We start from the raw sequence: 17378 nt of genomic DNA on the forward strand, positions 1-17378 counted from the left end.
TCTTTGTTGCCAAGGCGACGAGTCCCGACGATCTACTATCTGATTGGCCCTTTGAAAAAAGCGGCGGTGACGTCCCCACCGCCTTTCTGAAAAGTTAAACTTTTTTCAACTTGCAAATCTCGAAGCGGCCGCACAAAAAGACAAAAAGCGCTCGAAAAAAACCGCTGGGCGCTGCGCCTTTTCTCAGAGCGGCCGCCTTTTCCCGAGGCGGCCGCTTCTCATTGGGAATCAATTGAAAAAAGGCGCTTGCGGTGGGAAAAAGGCGTTAGGTGGACACAGGCCCTTATTGGCCTTCTTGCAAAGTGCAATGTGTGGTGGAAAACTAACACTGCACATCACCCTATACACACCATCCCCACCATGAAACATGGTGGTGGCAGCATCATGCTATGGGGATGCTTTTCTTCATCAGGTACAGGGAAGCTGGTTAGAGTTGATGGGAAGATGGATGGAGCCAAATACAGGGCATAAAACCTGTTAGAGCCTGCAAAAGACTTGAGACTGGGTGTAGGTTCATCTTCCAGAAGGACAACTACCCTAAACATACAGCCAGATGTACAATGGAATGGTTTAAATCAAAGCATAGTCATGTGTTAGAATGGCCCAGTCAAAGTCCAGACCTAAAAACAATTGAGAATATTGAGTAAAGACTTGAAAATTGCTGTTGACAGACGCTCTCCATCCAATCTGATGCTGAATCTGTAGTTCGAGCTATTTTGCAAAGAAGAATGGGCAATAAATATCAGTCTGTAGATGTGCAAAGCTGGTAGAGAAATACTCCAACAGATTTGCAGCTGTAATGGCAGTGATAGGTGGTTCTACAAAGCATTGACTCAGGGGGCTGAATACTTTTGCACGCCACACTTTTAAGTTTTTTATTTATAAAAGAAATGTAAAACCATGTTTCATTTTCATTCCACTTCACAATGTTGCGCCACTTTGTGTTGGTGTATCACATACAATCCCAATAAAATAAATGTATCTATGTGGTTGTAACGTGACAAAATGTAGAACATTTCAAGGGGTATGAATACTTTTGCAAGACACTGTATTTATTCGGATTAATTCGGAGTATAACATTTTTTTAATGGCGTGCTACTATTTCCTCTCGTCTCCTCATAGTCAATGTGTGTGATTTACTGGCTCTGCTGCAACGGATACAGAAGGCTTGTATTTATTGCCGTGTGCCACAGTGCATCAATTCTATCAATTCAGCCTGGAACGGACGAGCAAGACAGGAGGAGGTCAGACATCCAAACGTTCAAAAATCTGGTAACTTTTTTATGGTATAACCCTAAGAATGACGTTTTCCTTCACGTCACTCAGAAGAATATAGAATAGCTGCAGCTCCCTTTATATGCATGACAAAGCTGACCTGGAGTGAACAGAACTACACATCTATCTCTCTGTTCTCTCCATCAGCCTTTCATGGACACCATTCTAGCCACTGTCTTTTTTTTTTTTTTTGCTGAAAGCTCATCCTGATTCATTTCATTTCATTTAACTTTTATTTATCCTCGAGAGACCAATTGAGGGGTGACCCTCATTTTCAATGGTGTCGAGTTATTATGTGATATTAAGTGATTATGTAGCATCTTCTACTTCTTTAATAAAGGTAGTCCATTTCTTCCATTTTACTTCCTCTGTCTCACAAAAATGTTCTGTCCATTGCATTGCTCTGTTTAACTAATGTCCATCCATTGTTTGAGGTTTAGAGTGTCCGGTTGATACCGGTACTTAGTCACAGTTTTATTGCAGGACACCAGCAATATTTTACAAGGATACAAATCTTTTTCCTGAGATGACATCCTCTAAAACACACATTGTCTGTGAAAAAAATCTGATTGGGCATAGCCAGAAAACATGAGAGTGATGGGCACTCATGTTTCCACACAGCCTCCGTTGACTGCATTGTCTTGCTTTCAATATGCGGTGTTATAGTAAGGCCTCTGTCTCTTTCATCTCTGTCTCTCTTTCGCCCCCCCTTCCAGCCAGGAAAACACTTTGCCCCCCCCCCCTTCTCATCTTGGCATGAATAGTTTTCTATGTCAAGTTGACCCTCATTTGTAGAATTCTATCCCTACAATCCCCCCCTATCGTCACCACTTGCCCCACTGTCTGGAAATATCCGTCAGCTTTCTGTCGGCACAAATGAAAGATGGGTGAGGACAAGCAGACAAGAGCATGTTGTGAACATCAAAGAAGGAAAGCATTCTGCTCTATTTCTTCTCTGCTCTGCAGTAAATACATGCTCAAAGAAAAAATATATATAAAAAGGGAATGTTAAGGGGTTTACATGAATTGAATGGTGCCGACAGTAACAGGCTCTAGCAGTGACACAGGGATAGTTATATTATACACCACCAGATATGTCATATACATGTGTTCATTCACACATGAAGCCTGGTTTATTACCTGGTGACTGACTCATAGAAGTGATTAGATTGATGTCTCAGTCTGCTGTTCATATTCAAACGAAGTAAAGGTCATTTTAAATTTGTTCAAACTTCATTTTTTTAAAGTGACAGCCCTAGTTTTTACACGTGTCCTACTGTTTTCCAAATAACTCACAAACATTCCCCAAAGCATTCCTTGAGACATCACATTTATGAGGTTAAGAGGCCACAGGGACAAAGACTTTTGATCTCCTTAATCTAATCTGTCTGTCCAAGTGTGAGTTGTTTGATGAAAATCCCTCAAAGCGTTCATGAGATATTGCGTTCAGAAGAAAGGCCACAACGTAGCAGACAACCTGAACACGTTTGGTGGCAGCTAAGGTGGGCAACAGCAGAACCCAGTGCTACCATAAAGTTGAATTAGGTGACTCCTTTAATAGTGCCAATCTTGTCAGGCCCTTGGAATTCTGAAAAAATAGTTCCTAATTACAGGGTTCAAGAGACGTGTAGGTCACACGTGTTTAAGGGATTCAGAAATTGGAAAGACCTGTGATTGTCTCTAGCACATGTACTATGTGTTAAAAGCATGTAAACAACGCTATCATTGATCTTGAAACATGCGGTATGATCTCTGCTGCCTAATTAGAGCAGTCAATGTGGCAAATTCCATTCAAACTATTCCACACATCCCATATGGATTATATCCAAAAATGAAATGAGAAACATCCACTTTCTCGTTTCACTTTTTTAAAATAGACTGTGACTCAAAATTGACAGCAGCCAAACTGTGGTATTGGGTCTGTTGACAGTGTGTGGCCCTGGCAAAGGCCACTGTTCTTTCGGGACAGCAGTTAATTCTGGGATTATCCGTTTTCTGAACAATGGCTGGGATTGGGATTATGGAGCGAGGTGGGGGCAGGATTGGGCCCACCGGAGCCTTTAAATGGGCATTTATGGGATCTTCTTAACAGGACAGATTGCATTACAACGCATGTGCCGCTGACAGCACATAATCCTGTACAACACTAGGATCCAGGCAGCCTCTCTGCTCTATTACTGTCTCACTCCATTCAAGCAGAGGGACATTTCTGTGAAGACTTTCCTCAATGTAGGAGGACATTTGGTGCTGTTATTGTGTGTCCTGGGAAGGGCCCTTGTTCAAGGTTAACATTCTGCCACTAACACTATGGAGAAACTGCTTTTAGAATATTGTTTCAGATTCAGAATCAACTTTAGAAAGCGTGTGGAAACCACTACAGCTCTGATGTATGCCTTTTACTGGTGGGAAAGGGTAGAATAGTATTCAGAAGCCTTATCAAGTCTGAGAATATCACCCAGATGATGTGATTGTCCTGTTATCCGTGTAACCTAGGCCTGGGGCTAGGAGACTACCTTTATTCCAGAAAGCCTGCGTTACACAAACTGGGATATGAGTTTGATTTTTAGTTCATTATTAGAAACATGTTTCCCCAACATGTTTTCCTAATCCCACACAGCTGACATTGACTGCTCTTCTAGATGAGAGCAAAAAGGGGTTTATACTTTACTTCCCACCATATAAAAACCCCAAAAAGATATTTTGACAGAAAAGGCACTAGTTTATCAAGTCCACTGACTGGTTGGAAAATTCTTCCGCTCCACTCTACAGCTGCCTTACTGACTTCACTGAAGTGTCTTTAAGTGTCCCAAGTCAGCCCCAACATGAGGACATGCGTCTATTTCTAAATCAAGTTCAGTCAAATACTGATCAAGATAAGCTAGGTATAAAACATTTTGTTTTACATTTAAACTGCAAAATTGAATTTGACTCCTATATGCTAAAACAATTTAAAGAAGTATCTGGCACTCTATTTCTTTACGGTCATAGGGCCTTGTAGCACATTTGTTGTATTATTGCTTGATGCGTCTATGTGGCGATAGGACAGTGTAGAATAATCATCAGCACGAGTAGAGGTCACACACACCACTATGGCAGCTGAGCTACAATTTCAATACCATCTGATAGAATTGCTGTGTGTGTGTGTGTGTGTGTGTGTGTGTGTGTGTGTGTGTGTGTGTGTGTGTGTGTGCTTGCGTACATATTTGGGGTTCTGAGTGTTACTATGGTGAGGGATGCAGGCAAAATCCAATGTGGCAAGTGGAGGGAGAGAGACAAGGACAAACTGAGAGAAAGGAACACACACACACACACACACACACACACACACACAAACTCCATGGGAATCAGGTCAAGAATGGCAGGGCATTACCAGTGAGATGAGATCATCGACAACTGGTGCGGCTTCTGTAGTCAACAGTATACATTATCAAGTGTGTGTGTGTGTGTGTGTTTGTGTGTCAGCGTGTGTGTCCAACATTCTGGGTCAAACTGAGCTGTGCTCCAGTGACTCAATGTGACTGATTCAATGTTACTGATGGATTTAACACATCAAACTGCTCTCTGTCTGTCTGACGTCCCCTTCACCTCCCAGCAATAAGCCTGGGACACCGGAAACCCAATCCATCCATATTCTACTACACAGTGTGTGAGTGTGTGTGTGTGTGTGTGTGTGTGTGTGTGTGTGTGTGTGTGTGTGTGTGTGTGTGTGTGTGTGTGTGTGTGTGTGTGTGTGTGTGTGTGTGTGTGCGCAACAGGACACAGGCGAGGCACATTGTTGGAATAGCAAGTGTTTGCTGGAGCATTAAAGTTTGGCCTGAAGCTCTTGCCAAATGAAAAGCTCCGTCTATATTGCCTGTTCCCCTTTAACACCACATCACAGCAGTTTCCTATGTCACAGGCCAACCCGATGCCATGTTACACACTACGACACAAATATGTATGGTACACATATTCTTAAGGAACACCTATGGACATTGTACAAATCTAAAATTTAACCCGGCAAAAACATGTGAAATACACAAAGGACAAAGGACAGAGCTGAACGAGCTGGTTATGGCATTATTCAGGAAACCCAGAGTTAAACGGTGCCAATACATAACCAGCTTTGAGACTTATCCACAATGTCTAAAAATACTTGTCACAGATGTTCACATTAGTGTGTTCTGTGCGTGAGTTGGGAGCCCCCCTTTTTTCCCACAATATTTTATTGCAGTTTAAAAAAAATAAATCTATCCCATGTTTAGTAGGTGCCCTTTAGCGGGGTTGAATGAGTACTCACAACTCCAGGACTAGGACCATCTCTGAAGCCATTTCGTAGACTTGGTGGAGGTTGACCACGCGGCTGCTGGCTGTGGCTAGCTCCAGCACGGCAATCTCATGGATGATCTCGGTCCTGCAGTCCTGGCCTTTCCGTCTCTTCCTCATGAACTTGGCGGCGTACTCCAGACCGGAGCATTTCTCCACACACTTTCTAACCACGGCGAACTTCCCCCTGGAAGACACATAACGAAAGATCATCGATAATCAATACAGAAAAAAATGAATTATTGAGCTGTGGAAAAAGGGGGTAGGATTAAATACAGTAAGTTGTATACTTCTTCCTAGTGCTTTTCACAGACATATCAATTGAATATTATGTTATTTTTCTTTTGTTTATCATTTGTTTATTGTATTTTCATGCATTTAATTTAGTTTTATATGTTTTGCGATGTTTGATTTTTTGTTTGGATGTGTCTGAAATAAAATGTATGCAATCAATCAATACTGTGTTTATATAATGGGCCATAATGGACTCCCCCATTGTGCCAAAACAGGTACCACAGCAAACATGGTGGATTGACATTTTTGTTGGACAGCATTAGTAAGACATGCAAGCAAAGGGCCGTGGGCTGGACATCGAAACCCCCGGACTGGCTGCAACAAGGACTTGGTCTTAAATTGGGTTTAAAAATATAACATAAGTTGTTTCTCCTTTCTCTTTTTTTTTCAAAGCGTGTGGCCTGACCCAGTTCTATTCCAGAGCTAGAGGGTGTTCCTGTGTGAGGCTGTGTGTGTGTGTGTGTGTGTGTGTGTGTGTGTGTGTGTGTGTGTGTGTGTGTGTGTGTGTGTGTGTGTGTGTGTGTGTGTGTGTGTGTGTGTGTGTGTGTGTGTGCGTGCGACCACGTGCACGCTGCCCAGGGGAAATCCTGTGAAATGAAGCTGGTGATGGAGATGACAGGCCCACATGGTGCCCTCCCTCTGGGCTACTGTTGGCAGTCAATGCTCCAATAATAATCATCAGCAGCAGCCAGCTCCATGTCTGTGAGTGAGTCCTCAGCCAAGCCAAAACTGATCCCAATGCATCTCCTGGGTGTGTGTATCATATGGATAGGATTCATTGTGTTGCTTTACAGGTAGAAAGTGGTCAGGAGCACACATTTACAACTGATTGTATGTAGATCAGCGCAGCAGGCAGCCCAGTTAGGAGTCTGCTGGATACAAAGCCATCGGTTCATTTGGATTTGATTGGTTGCTGGTCTGTTCCTGTTTTGCATTGCATTGTGTCCCAAATGATGTACCATCATACACTGTATTATGTACAATATGACACTGGTTCTTAGCTCATCAGAGTTCTTCTTCATAGACATTTTTAAGACATTAATTTGAATTTGATTTAGACGAATGGTATATAATCAGTATACCGTTAATCTCTCCTAAACACCAGAGCCTCTTTAGATGAGTTAGTTGTTTCAAATGTAGAGAAGCTGTGACAATAACCAAGAAAACAAATGGAAGGACACATTTTAGATGAAAGGAGACACATTATGAGGACAGGAAAGAGTACTTTAAAAATACCCTTCCTATATGGTGACATACATGGTAAAGTACATCTATGTATCGAGATAATATTGTTTGATTTCAGTGCCAAAGTGATTGTGTAATGAGGCCTAAAATTCAAAGAACCATGAACGTTGATGAATGTACGTTGGCTGAACATAACTGGTTGAGCTCATCAGGAAGGATTAGGATTAAGAGGCTCTGGTGTAGGGGGCAGCTACAAGGTTCAATCAGCCACAGCATAGTAAAGAACTAATCACTTATTACTTTATGCTGAAGTATAAACTGACAGTAAAATGTATTCAGTGAGTGTTTGATTGATACATCTGATAAAATGGATATGTAGTTCATATTTAGTGAGACGGTGAGGTGAAGGTATTCAGAAACATGTCTTCAAAATATTTTCCATGTAGATTGGCCTTTACTCTGTAACCTGCTTTCATTTCTTACTACAGAGCCTCAACTCTCTTAACTCATCTAAAAAACATGGCTGAGGTGGTAGAGCGGGTTCGGCCAATGATCAAAGGGTTGGCAGTTTGATCCCCGCCCTCAGCCACCTGGTGTCATTGGGCAAGACACTTCATTCCACCTTGCCTCGTGTGAATGTCGATAGTTAGCCTGCTATCGGTGTATGCATGTGTGTGGGAATGGGAACAGGTCTCCCTTGCAAAAGAGTCTCCGGTCTCAATGGGATTTACCTGTAAATAAAGGTGCATTATAGCATTGAAAGTGAGTGAGAATTCTGCTCAAGAACACAGTGCTTGAGATACAGCTGAATTTATTACAGAGTGTCCACATTTTAAATAAACCAACAAAAACATACAAGCGGCCAGGACTTTTACAAAGAAGAGTATTCCATTCTCTGCTATACAGTGGCAGTTAAAAGGGTCTTTTATAAATAGGATTGGCTAGTGTGCAGAACAACTGCAAAACTATATATGGATGAGACTATGCTTTAACCAACCACAGCAAAGAGTGACAACAGATGCTGTGAGATGAAAACATAATGCGACAATGAATAAGACCTTGTGGTGTCCATAACAGTCTTGTGTGAGGGTAGGGATCATGAGGACCTGCCCTGGGCCCATGGAGGTCTAAACTGGGCTTCTGCCTCCTCAGCTGCTCCCATGTGAGAGTCATGGGGCTGAGGCTGCTGGCAGCTACTGAGACCAACATTTAGACATGTGTTTATTATGATAATGAGATATGATCACACAGCTCAGACTTGATATCAGCTATCTTGAAAATGTATTTACGTCTTGATTAATTGGTCAAATTGTATCATAATACACATTTTGTTTTGTGCTCTCGTAAGACACTGTAACTCCACACAGTGTTTTCCCCAGGATTTTCTTCGGCAGCGGTAGTGTGGTCCCTGAACCTCCTAGGGGGGTCCGGGGAAATCCCCCCCCGGCCAATTTTTTTTGTACCCTTTACATTTGAATGCATGCAAAAGAAAAAATAGGGGGCGCCCTTAGCTCAGTTGGTAGGGTGTCCCCCCCATGGGCCTCGGCCAGCAGCGGACCCGGTTCGATTCCAGCCCGCGGTCGTTCTCTGCATGTCACTCCCCTCTCTGCCCCGTTTCAACTCTGTCTCTACACTATCAATAAAAGCATAAAAATGCCAAAAAAAACATCTTAAAAAAAAAAAAAAAAAAAAAATAGACAACACACACATAAATAAGAATAAAAACATTCCGACAAGTATGAATATATATCCGATATCCTGGATGTGCCTGGACAGCTAGTAGTAATGTTGTTAAGATGATTATTTGTCATAGTCGTCTTTTTATTTAAGTTTTTTAAGTTTTTCAAAAGACAGAAGTAAGCTAAGATTTTCCATATTTTTAAACTTGGTTTAATGTAGTTTCCTACTGTAAATCATTGGTGATTCAAAGAGCCCCTGGATGTAGTGTGTTTTGATGTGACCCAGCCTGGGGACAGCAGATAGATAGACCGTTTGGTTTGAAAGTATGGGCCCTGCTCTTTACAAACCATACTGGGCCACCACAGCCTTTTCTAACGCAGCGTCAGCACATTTCCTAAAGCCAGCAGCCTCATTCATAGACTACACCCTGAAAGAGATGGCTTGTGTGTGTGTGTGTGTGTGTGTGTGTGTGTGTGTGTGTGTGTGTGTGTGTGTGTGTGTGTGTGTGTGTGTGTGTGTGTGTGTGTGTGTGTGTGTGTGTGTGTGTGTGTGTGTGTGTGTGTGTGTGTGTGCAACTTCACACAGACTAGGCCAGAGGTGATGGCTACATTAGTGTTACATGTAGTGTAAAGAAGCAGTGTAATGTAGTGTTTGGCTGTGTGGACGTTAAAGCCTAAAGCCCAGCAGCAGCAGAACAAAGCCTTGCAGCTGTTCATAGGTTCAACATGGCCTAGCTATAGTGGAAGTGTTTACTAAGTGCTGATTTATGGGTCAATGATTTGAACGTTGCACCATAATAAATGATTATTAAACTGTATAGCTTAGCTAGAACTGTATTATTTCCTAGTTAACATGGGTTGTGCAATTGAATCATGTTCAGATATCTCTAATAAAGTTCAGGTTTCGAACCCCGTCTTTCCCTTGAGTTTTTATTCTCTATGTCTCCTCCTTTCAGGACACTGATGTTTTTGGGAGGTTTTGAATTAAGCAGAGTTGCAGTCAACAACATTATGATAATGATGTCATATTATGGGGGCTGGTCATAGGATGCCCTTCCTTCTCTTCATCTTTAATGGACAGTCTGTTTCTGGTCCTAGGGTTAGCTGGGCTCTCATATACTCAGGGGTATATACTAAGGTATCCAAAGCACTTGCCCATAGGGCAGGTAATGTTTTACTTGCCCGAATGTCGTGTTCACTTTCCCAAAAAAAACTAAAACACTGTTAAACAATGATATATAGGCTAATTAAATTATAAATTTTTGCGAACCGTATCTCTTAAATGCAAACACAGCTTACTAGTCTCATCCTAACCACATACAACCAACAACAATTCATATAAGCCTAGATATCATGACATCACACATACAGCCAAGAGCTTGGTCCTGCTGCAGCATCGTGAAAGGGCCTCTTTTTGCCAGGCACCTGGCCTGGTTTTGGGGGTCTCAGAAAACTCAGTCTAGCTCAGAGTCAAGCTAAATGTTAGCTTCCACACAAATGTGTTCAGAAATGTTTTACTTATTTTACTTATTTAAAACAGTCTCATTGTGCCAAAAAGAGATTGTGTGCCATAAAATGATAAAAGTCCACCATGTTAAAGCTATTGCCCAGTTATACTGTTAGTAGGGAGGGGGATCATTCATTTCTATTCATATTGATAACATTATAAAGACTCCACAATCCAAATCTTTATTGATACTTTTCTATTACTGTGTTAAAAGAGAACTGGTATTATTGCTTTAATTGCTTATAAGATGAGCAGAGCTCAGGATAGGACTTTAAACAGGTCATAATTCCATATTTAGGCCTACTATTTATTTTATATTGCTGGGAGTTTTTCACCCAAACTGTAGGCTATTATTCAAGCTTCTCGCGAAAAACTCAAATACATTTTTTTCTTGATGTTACATTTGAACACATCATGATGTCCATTTATTGACCTTTGCCTAATAATCATTTTACTGAGCCGACCTGAACACATCACATTTCAACCGTTTGCGATTTTTTTTAAAAGCTCACTCCTACTGCAGATTTTAATATGGATTTAAATAAAAACTATCAAATTTTTTAACTGCGGGACTTGCTACACAGTCTCTCGTTTGTTGATCACTGCTGCTTTGATTAAATGATGAGACGGTGCCGAGCCTGTCTGCAGCGGCAGCGGCTCAGTGGAGTTTTTTTTTTTGGGGGGGAGACGGAGTTGAAGCGGGTTGAAGGAGTTTCTTCAAGACAGTCGAAGGTAGAACACTTTTACAGTCTATGATGCGTACCAGTGATGGAATAATTCGCTGAAGTAGGCCTAATTAGGCTAGTTGAAGATGACCCGACTCTACTCGATATTTAAAATTACATCATGTGACCTACTGGACTCCATAGCGGTATCGATAAGCTCAAACGTGATTGATTTCTGGGTTTTGAATATAGCGGAACCAGGTCCGTTGCCTAATAAGAGCCGGCTTTCGGAACGTAGACAGCGAAACTGCGCGCACACAGGCTGTTGTGTGTGTGTGTGTGTGTGTGTGTGAGATAGAGAGAGAGAGAGATAGAGTGCGATAGAGAGAGAGAGAGCGTGATGCTGCTGGCTGCTGCGCGCAGCTGCTCAATTGCAAATATAGCCGATCTATTTTGTGTGAGTTAGAATTTTTTTTTGCAGACTCAAAAACACATGAATAAATAGCCATAGACTACTGACAACCGATCTAAAATCCACTTGCCCGTTCGGGCAACCAAATAGCAATCTCAACTTTCCCGAACATTATTTTCAGTTGCCCCCGGGCAAGCGGGCAACCGTTAGTGTCAATCACTGTTACTGTATGGCTGCCTTCCACACAGCCCTGGATGGATGCATTTAATGAAATCAGGAGTTTCACTGGCTCTGGGCCAAAAAACGTCAACTGGCATTAACCCTATGTCTCTATGTGCTCTCCAGGGTTGGCTCAATGCCCCACACACAAGCACGCACGCCCGCCCGCACGCACGCACAGCCAGGGTGACCCCCAGCTGGGACACACTTCTGACAGAAATGGATTCAACAGGTGACACAGTGTTCCACATCTCTAGTGGCTTCTGTAGGCAAAGGTCAGCCATCAAGTTGGTCCCATAGGTTAGACATTAAAGCTCCCATATTATGCAAAAAGATTTTTTTCGATGTTTTTGAACATAAACATGGGTCCACGGTGTGCCTAGACTGCCAAAGTATCAAAAAAAAACTCTCTCCTTTTCTCACTCTCCCCCTTTCTGAAACCCCCAACCCTCCCCCAATCTACTCCGTTCAGAATTCTTCCCGATATGTCGTCACAGCGAGAAGAAGCCATATTTTCTTTATATGTCCATGCTTCCCCCCCATATTAGTAACCAGAAACTTCCACCGTGCAGTAGTCTATGATAACCCCACCCCCTATTTCTTATAGGTCCACGGCCCCGAGATCCTCTGGAAAAATATTCCTTCACCTCCATCTTGTTTTCCCCGCTAAGCAACAAGATTTTTAGCAAGACAAAGCATTAGAAGTTAATAAGAGTAGAAGTCTAACTTTGAAGCTTATTTCACTGATTTTAGTGATATTTTTAGCCACTAGCTTCCGAGCTAGCTTTGAGAAAAGCATCGATCTTTTGCTCATAAAAAGCTATATTCCCCACAGCAGTCTGGAAATGCCTTGTTTTAGCAAGACAAAGCATTGGAAGTTAATAGAGTAGAAGTCTAACTTTGAAGCTAACTTTTTCACTGATTTTAGTGATATTTTTAGCGGCTAGCTTCCGAGCTAGCTTCGGGAAAAGCATCAATCTATTGCTCATAATAAGCTATTTATATTCCCCACAGCAGTCTGGAAATGCCTTGTTTTTAGCAAGACAAAGCATTGGAAGTTAATAGAGTAGAAGTCTAACTTTGAGGCAAATTTTTTCACTGATTTTAGTGTTATTTTTAACCGTTAGCCCCCAAGTAGCTTCGCAGTAGCCTCCATCTTTTGCTGCATTTTTATTGTGAACATGCCGTTTCCATTAGCTTGTGGCTGTCAGTGCATCTGTATGAACATAGTCTTTCATGTACTGTAGACTAAAGGTCATGTCAAACTGTTCAAAGTGTGGCTGAGCTCCTGCGTTACTAGCACTAGACATGGTTCTTCTCATGGGTAAACCTCCGTGGTAACACTACAGGCACGGCAAGCTATGGACCTATGGACAGAGGCCAATGGCTTCGCTTCTGGACAGGGGCGGTGGGAGCTCATAGATTGTATATAAAACGAGGGGAGCTGCAGCTCGGTTTCAAAAATAGGCTATCGTGAGATTAGCTGAAAATCAGGGTATAGAGGCATACTACAATAAATGATCTGAACGTTTTTTTCAGCAAACAACTAAAGAAAAATCTATTAGGGACCTCTAAGACCATATACTATTGACAGAAAAGTGTATAATATGAGACCTTTAACATTAGCCTGGATTTCATCACTGTCTCCGGTATGCAATATACAGAGTGTGAAGCTAATCAAAGGAGAGTGCGTCTTAGATAAAGCCCTGATGACTGAGCCCATTTGTCAGTGTTTCTAATTTTGACAGGTCTGTGGAAAAAAGACAACACCCCGATATTATATATATGATTTAGTTTTTTTAATAGCAGAGTTGATTTAAGGTTTACCTCCCTGACAATAATTAAAAGGCAGAAAGCAAAACAAATTAATCACTCTTTGGTTCTAAAAAGTCCAAATTAAATTAATAGAAAAATATCTTTCAGCCAATTTAGTCCATACTAACTGTAACTTAGCCATGACTGGTGGGCTACTTGAGTGATATATTAAGCAGATGACAGAGGAGGTTATAAGTGCAATCACTAAAGAGCTCTTCCCATGCAGCAGGACCATATGGGGCTAATAAGAGAGTGGCCATTTCTGTCACTAAGACCCATCATGGTAAAAGCTTTGGCTCTTCACCATATGGAATTCAGCGATTGCTTCCCCATTGTCACTAAAGGAGCTTGGCTAGCAGGCCATCTGGGACTCATTGCAGAGACATACTAGAGGGTATTACCTTAAATTACCCCACCCACGGCCCGCCTCAAAGCCCTATGTGAAAAGTAGTCTACTTTAGGGGTCAAACAGCAACTCATTAAATGTGTGCTTAGAAATTCTTATCATCCTTTGGACAGAATCCAGTTTTCCTGAAGCACACAATGCAGCTTGTACATGTAATATATTAGATGGATATTCTAACGAAAATTTTGATTTGATTAAAATTTAAATCTTATTTGCAATGGCAGCCTGACAGGTTCGCCTGCCAGGAGTGCGCTTTCCCTTTAGTGAGAAAGTGTGGCCCACCTTAGAGACAGGACAGGACAACCACACACACACACACACACACACACACACACCCACACACGCCCACACACACACATCTAGAAAAAAAACATAGAGAAGGACCACATGAGTGAAGAGATCAATGCTTCCAAAGGAATGGAGCTGATAGAATTTCACCTCAATAAATAAATGATTTTTTTTTAACATATGTTTGATGGCCAGGTAAGAGACTGTGCTCAGATGAAATCAGTGCATGATGGGCATACAGAGCCCTGTCTAAGGCAAAGTCTCTCATCTAAAAATGTTTCATAAAAATGATAATTCATATTACAGTGTGTGTACGTGTAAAAGATATAGGGATAGAGAAAGAGAGATTCTCACCATCTCCACAGTTATGAGTGTTATATCACCATAATGCAATAAGACTTTGGTGCACTGGAACTCATGGACTTCTATCAGCTGATCTGCCCAGTACAATGCTTCAGATCAGAGTGGTGGAGAAAGATTAATGTAACCTTTCATGTTGTTCTGAGGCCGCTAATCTCAGTCACAATGTCAGATCATGCGACACACAACACACACACACACACACACACACACACACACACACACACACACACACACACACACACACACACACACACACACACACACACACACACACACACACACACACACACACACACACACACACACACACACACACACACACACACACACACACACACACACACACACACACACACACACACACAAGTGAGAAGAGAACTAATTCAATGTGACTGGAGACATTCTGCAGGTGGTTAGTTGAAACTGAAACATATTCTAATCAAAACGGATTGGCCTTGTGTGACTTTGTGAGGGGCTATACAGATCCCAGAACAGTTAGGCCAACAGTTTAGCGGGGCATTTCCTCTATTAATTAACCTTCGAGGAGTACTGCGAAACATTAGCTCAGCTGGTTAACAAGAGCACACAGCTGCCAGGTCCCTGCTGCTAAAGGCATTTGACTTTCAAAGTGCCATAGATAAACTTGCTAATATACTGACATTTTCTTCACCTTCTGATGTGCTGGTTGTATCCAGTTAAACTCCCAAACGCATAGAAAACAGATCAAATATCTGTTGCTGTGAATCCATATCAAAAGGTGGATTCAGTCATTCTGTTGTCAAAATCATATTCTTTTAGTTTTTGCATAATCAGTGAAATTCTCCTCAAAATCCACGACCTTTCCGTACAGTGTGTGGGCTGAACTAAAACAAATCTGGTGTTATAGACAGCCTAGGCTCTGTAAACGAGCATGTTGCTATACTACCATGGCCACCCTTTGTATCCTTTGTTTACAGAGCATAGGCTATACTAACATTCAACATATATTTTTACAGTACACTCACACACAGTACGGCCAGCCAGGTAGTATGCCTATATCGTGAGGAGATATTCACCGATTTTGACAACAAGCTTTCTCCAGAATCGCTGACTCCACCTTTAAGTGACTCCGTAAGATAAGTAGAGTGACACTTGGTAAAGTAACAGAAAGAGGGTTTATAGCCTATCATTTGTTCAGAAGATATGATTTTGGTTTAGGGACAGATGTGTCCTGCCAAGAATAGCCTGCCACAAGATATCATTTAACAATAGGCTACGGTCTGCTGCTGAAGAAGTATGTATCCTTCTCTAGATAATGAGGCACAATGGCTAGCAAGTTGTAGCAACCAGCAATACCATGGACTGGACTCACTCTGACTAGTCCGTCTCTATCTATTTACTATCTCCAGCTGATAACTATAATATAACCAGCCATGTCTGACAAAATGCAAATCCATTATATTAAGAAATGCAAACAGTTGCTGCAAAATAAGGTTATACTAGCCTTTAGCACAGCAAGCAATATATATATATATATATTGCAAGGCTATGAGAAATGTTATTGCAAGCACATGAAAAACTTTTTTTTCTTTTCTCTGGTGCAGTGAAATAGGCCAGTGTGCATGATGGTAAGGCCTATAACTTTTTGTAGCGCACTTGAGAGAAAAAAATAAGTCACATAAAGGCTAATAATGCCAATTCAATTTCAAATCAAAGTTCTCGTCGTGTTCCAGGGATCTTGCACCATTATTAAAGTCAAATTTAAGACATTTTAAGATTTTTTTAAAACCACCACAAACATAAATTAAGACCCAAAACATATCGGTAAAAAAATGTATTGATAGAGAAGAGAATTTGTTGATTAATTAATAACACATTCACAACAATTGTAGTTCTCCCAGTGCAAATAACGGACGAACCAACAACATTAGGCCCAGTAGGTCTTACCTTCCCAGCTCTTTCCCGGGGATGATGGTGTAGTGGTCGGTGAACGGTCCGTTGTTGATGGGGGTTTGGATGTGGGACAACAGTCCTGCGACCCCCCGGGCCTGGCTCCCTTCCGGGCCGGGCTGCTGCTGCTGGAAGCGGCTTCGGCTCCTCGGGTCCCCGGCTCGGGGAAGTTCGGGAATCATCGGTTCGTTGGACTGGAGCGCGCGCTCGCTCACTGGGTCGGTCCGTTAGCAAAACTTTTACAAACTGTAGCACACTGCTACTGAACAACACAGCCGACTAGACGCTGTACGACTATTTCAAATAACATTCGCGAGACAGAAAAATATCACAGATCGAGTTAAAGGCATCCGTTTCGTTTGATATTCTGTCAAATAACGCAACTGACAAGCTCATTTTGATGAAGCGTTTCGCCTGTGAGCGGTCCTCCTCTCTCCTCTGACAAACTAAACTGGTGCAGCTGCTGTGCTACTGTGCTGTGCCTCGGTTACCATGGGAGCATGTGTTGATTGACAGACGCGCTGGCCAATTAGGTAGAGCGACAGTGGAGCGCAGCCTGCCTCCCTCCACCCAGAAAAAAAGACAACTTTATAGTTCAAAACTACGGTGGCGCTGAGCATTCACCAAATAAAAAAAAGTTTCAGAGCAGGATCTCGTAATTACGAGATAAGTATCTCGTAATTACGAGATAAGTATCTCGTAATTACGAGATAAAGATCTCGTAATTACGAGATAAGGATCTCGTAATTACGAGATAAGGATCACCCTCTCATTCATCAATAACGATGTGTGTGTGTGTGTGTGTGTGTGTGTGTGTGTGTGTGTGTGTGTGTGTGTGTGTGTGTGTGTGTGTGTGTGTGTGTGTGTGTGTGTGTGTGTGTGTTTGTGTGCAGACGAGGTGAACCTAGCCATAGGAAAACGTAGGCAATAGCCTTGGTTTCCGGACTACAATGGGCCCCATAATCAATACAATTATTTTAAATATTTGTTTACTGTTCATTCATTAATCAGCGATCGCATTGGGAAATGAGGGACA

At 42.0% G+C, this 17378-nt stretch overlaps 1 protein-coding gene across 1 annotated transcript in view; it reads right to left on the reverse strand.

Moving 5' to 3' along the window:
- stk17a (serine/threonine kinase 17a) overlaps positions 1-16765 on the reverse strand; it is a 31788-nt gene extending 15023 nt beyond the window's left edge. The window contains exons 1-2 of the mRNA XM_080049854.1: positions 16340-16765; positions 5555-5767 (exon numbers count right to left, since the gene is read on the reverse strand). Of these exons, the coding sequence (XP_079905980.1) occupies positions 5555-5767; positions 16340-16524 (398 nt within the window). The 5' untranslated portion in view covers positions 16525-16765. The remainder of the gene's footprint in view (positions 1-5554; positions 5768-16339) is intronic.
- Positions 16766-17378: the final 613 nt, after the last annotated feature.

The sequence above is a fragment of the Ammodytes marinus genome (assembly GCF_949987685.1).
Source record: "Ammodytes marinus genome assembly, chromosome: 21".
Classification (NCBI taxonomy): domain Eukaryota; kingdom Metazoa; phylum Chordata; class Actinopteri; order Uranoscopiformes; family Ammodytidae; genus Ammodytes; species Ammodytes marinus.